Below are 3,858 nucleotides of genomic sequence, written 5' to 3' on the forward strand. Positions count from 1 at the left end.
GGTAGTATTTATTTAAAAGGGAAAAAACTTACAGATCACCGTCAGCCCTCTGCGCAACCAGGAAGGGAGTCTAGTCGGCGCGGAGCAGGAAGTGAAGAGAGAGAGAGAGAAGGAAGTGGCCGCTTTTTTAAAGGGAGAGAGACCACGCCCCAATTGGCTGGTATCTCAGCGGCTATAGGCTGGAGGAGCAGAAGGACCTCCCGCAACATGAGTTCATATGAGCCTTGCTCAGTTGACTCAGAGAACTTTGTTATCCTGGTTTTCTCCAGTTCCTATGGCCTTTGTACTCTTTCTGCCTCCTCTTCCATGGGTTTCCCTGAATTCTGTTGCCATTTTCTAGGTGTAAGATAGAATCTCAAAAGCAGTTTTGATTTGCGTTTCCCTAATGGGGGATGTTAAATATTTCTTTAAGTGTTTCTCAGCTATTTGAGCTTCCTCTGTTGAGAATTCATTTATCAATGCCTTTGTTAGAGGCTCGTTTGCCAGACACCTAGTAGAAGTTCATCTTATATATTCAACTCTTTTCTCTTAGAAAACTCAGAAGATATTAAGAGTCAACCCTCAGCTCCTTGGTGTCCAGAAAGTGCCTAACCCGCAGGTTCACTGAACTCATCCTGTTTCTCCTACAGTCATCTAGGCTGATCCTCACCATGACATGAGTAACATACTCATGGAACACTTGGTTTCACTGAGCTCCATGTGTATGCCCTGATCTCAGGAAACCAGTGCTGTAGTCACCTTGGTATCCAAAACCTCTTCACATTCAGCTGGTATCAGTGTAACAGTTTCCAGAGAAGTCTCAGTCTCGTGTCTGCAGATTCAGTTTTCTTTTGACAGCTGCATCAAATTGTTTATTAACAGTGAGCCCACTTCTGACACCAATTCTCTTAATGACAATTTTCCTGACCACATAGAGGACACACTCATGGAGTCAGAGATCTCTGCGGGTCCAGGCATGAGTCTGGGACCACCAAGGGAGTAGCCCAGAAACAGAGATCTGCAGGTCTGGGCATGAATCTGGAACATCCATCGGAGTAGGCCTGAGCCAGGACCTCTACCAGATCAGGCACAAGGTAGCAACCTCAGCAGAAAGAGCCTCAAGCAAGCTATCTCTGAGGGAGCAGGCTTGAACAACCCCTGGTATTGCAGAGGGAAACTGGGTCAGTGCCGAGCAACCTCCAGGAACATGGAGTGACCAACAGAGTGGCTGGAACTGCCTCCCAGACTGTATCACAAGGAACAACCATTAAACCCTTGGATACACTGGCACCTGGAAAATTGATCACCAGAGTCACAGTCAGCCCCAACTACACTAGTGAGAGGAAATGATGGGTAGACAAGGTAAGAACACACACAACACCACAGAGAACAACATGATACCAATAAAAACTAGTGGCCCTACAACAGCAAGACTAGAACAACCAAATATAGATGAAGCAGAAGAAAATGACCTAAAAATACCTTTAGGAGAATGTTTGAAACTCTTAAAGAGGAAATGGAGAAAGAGACAAACAAAAAATTGGAAGACATCATCAAATCCCTTTAAAAAAATAGACAAGAAAAAGCAATCAAACATATGAGAGAAACTGTTCAAGACTTGAAAACTGAAATAGAGACAATAAAGACAAGCTGAGGGAATTATAGAAACAGAAATTATGAGAAAATGATCAAGAACCACAAATGAAAGCATAAACAGCAGAATGCAAGAGATGTAAGAGAGAATCTCAAGAACTGTAGATACAATAGAGAAAATAGAATCCACATAGATGACTCTAGCTAAGACTCCTAGCCTATGTACATTCATCTAACAGTGTGGTCTTTTATGTCTGAATCTGTTTTATTGTGAATCTGTATTTTTTTTTTTTTTACTATCCAGGAGCACTTTGTTTTGCGCCTTGAAATCACTAAGCACTTAGGAATCTAAGCTGTGACAATTCCTAGGTCAAATACAGGTACTGCCTGCTTGCCCTGCCCAGTCCAACATGGCGGAGCCGCTCGTGCCTCTACCCAGACAGTTTCCCTAGGCTCCATGGTAACTATGACTTCTGTGGGGACAGTAGTTGTAGGTCTCAACTATCACACAGAGTGGCCTGAGTCTTTGACTACAGGATTTGCCTGTGGAGGAGGAACTTTGGAAAACTGGCCTTACTTTGAGCAGACAGAGTAGGCAATCGACACATAGCTGTCCACAGTTTGTGCAGAGCCCTGGTGGCAAGGCAAGTCATGGAACAGTCTTTCCCAGTGGTTAGTGTTACAAATTCAGGTAGAGTTGTTGTGCCCCATCTGTCTTCCTTGGAGACTATAGGGTTCCCACTAGGTATGGGCATGTCTATTATGGGAAGATTTTTCATAAAACAGTTTAAATGTCATATTCCTCAGTTCTCTGAAGAATTCGAGGACCATTATCTATTAAGTATAACTAATTTAGTTACTTACTTTAGGCTTAATGGCAAAACACATTAAATTGAATATTTGAATTATCTTTAACAGTTTAAGTTGGTAGCTTTTATAAGACTAGAATCTTACAGCTTTATCCTTGTTAAGTTTGAACTTTAAAAATTTGAGTTGAAGCTGAGTTGTGGTGGTACATGTGTTTTATCCCAGCACTTGGAGGCAGAGGCAAGCAGATCTCTGTGGGTTTGAGGTCAGCCTGGTATACCAGAGCAAGTTCCACGACAGCTACGACCATTCCACAGGAAAACCCTTTCTCAGAAAAAAAAATGACTTGAACATTTAACTGAATTACCTTTAGTATCAAAATAAAACTTTACACCATAAGAACTCTCCTGATCTTTTTATAGTGTCCCACTATAGACAATCCCGGGGTTCTTTCATATATTTTCTTGTTAATGTTTTGATATGTCTTAATTTATCCAAAGAGCTAAAACTTTACAAAGCTAGAAAACACAAAGAAGTTAGGCAAATATTTCTGTGAATCTAGGGATTTATAAATCTTATTTATCCAACATAACTTATTTATCATATGTGTGTTCTTACTTATCTAAATTTTCTAGAAGCCTGGTGTTGAACAATTAGCAAAGATATAAGTAGTTAGGTATAAATTTCTAAGTTAGCTTTTGTTAATCTAAGTGTTGTGCCCAGATTACGACCCCCAGAGAGAGAGAGAGACCACAAGAGAGGCCCAGACTGTAATAAGCAAGGTTTAATCAGCATAATACAAACAAGTTTGGAACTCATCTCCATCCCCATTACAACAAAGTAGAGAGGAGTTGTATCTCCTCTGTGGGGTAAGCTTTTAAAGGCAAAACTACAAAGAGAATCTTTGAAGATGCTTTGGCTTGGGTACAAAGACTTTTGCTCCCTCCCATTCTGTTAAGTTAGCTTTTTCCTTGCTTTTAGAGCAAGGCCACTGTTCTTGAGTTAGGCCATCTTTATCAGCCTGTACCAGGTGACTGGCTGGGCTGAGCTAAGTGACCTTGTGCTGGGAATCTCCTGGGTGGGAGAGGGGAAGGTCACTATCTTCCTGAGAAAACATTCTGCTAGGAAATTTCTTTTTGCCCCTTTGAGAATAAGGGGTGAGAGTCCCACACTAAGTACACCTTTATAACTTTAGGAATTTTTTTATTATACAAAACCCATCTTGATACAAAATAGACTGGAGACTTGCTGCTGCTTCCTTAGTTTAAGTACAAATCCAATGATAAACTGGGGCCTCAGTAGGGCTGAGAAATTTCATAATTGTCACTTTATGCCACATGGTCATCTCAAGTTGGTGAAATCATATGGCATATACTCTTTTTTTAGGCTCAGTGTCCTTTATTTATGGCTAAAAAATCAATTATGAGTGAGTACATCCCATGTTCATCTTTTTGGGTCTGGGTTACCTCACTCAGGATA

The 3,858-nt window shown here is 41.1% G+C and overlaps 1 protein-coding gene and 1 gene segment (V, D, J or C); one reads left to right on the forward strand and one right to left on the reverse strand.

Annotated features, from left to right (window-relative positions):
- LOC101998813 (disintegrin and metalloproteinase domain-containing protein 29-like) overlaps nucleotides 1–1,038 on the forward strand; it is a 7,210-nt gene extending 6,172 nt beyond the window's left edge. The window contains exon 2 of the mRNA XM_013350584.1: nucleotides 915–1,038. Coding sequence (XP_013206038.1) covers nucleotides 915–1,038 — 124 coding nt within the window. The remainder of the gene's footprint in view (nucleotides 1–914) is intronic.
- Nucleotides 1–3,858, reverse strand: part of LOC101998540 — a 698,241-nt gene that overhangs the window by 58,657 nt on the left and 635,726 nt on the right.

Source organism: Microtus ochrogaster, chromosome 1, assembly GCF_000317375.1.
Source record: "Microtus ochrogaster isolate Prairie Vole_2 chromosome 1, MicOch1.0, whole genome shotgun sequence".
NCBI lineage: Eukaryota > Metazoa > Chordata > Mammalia > Rodentia > Cricetidae > Microtus > Microtus ochrogaster.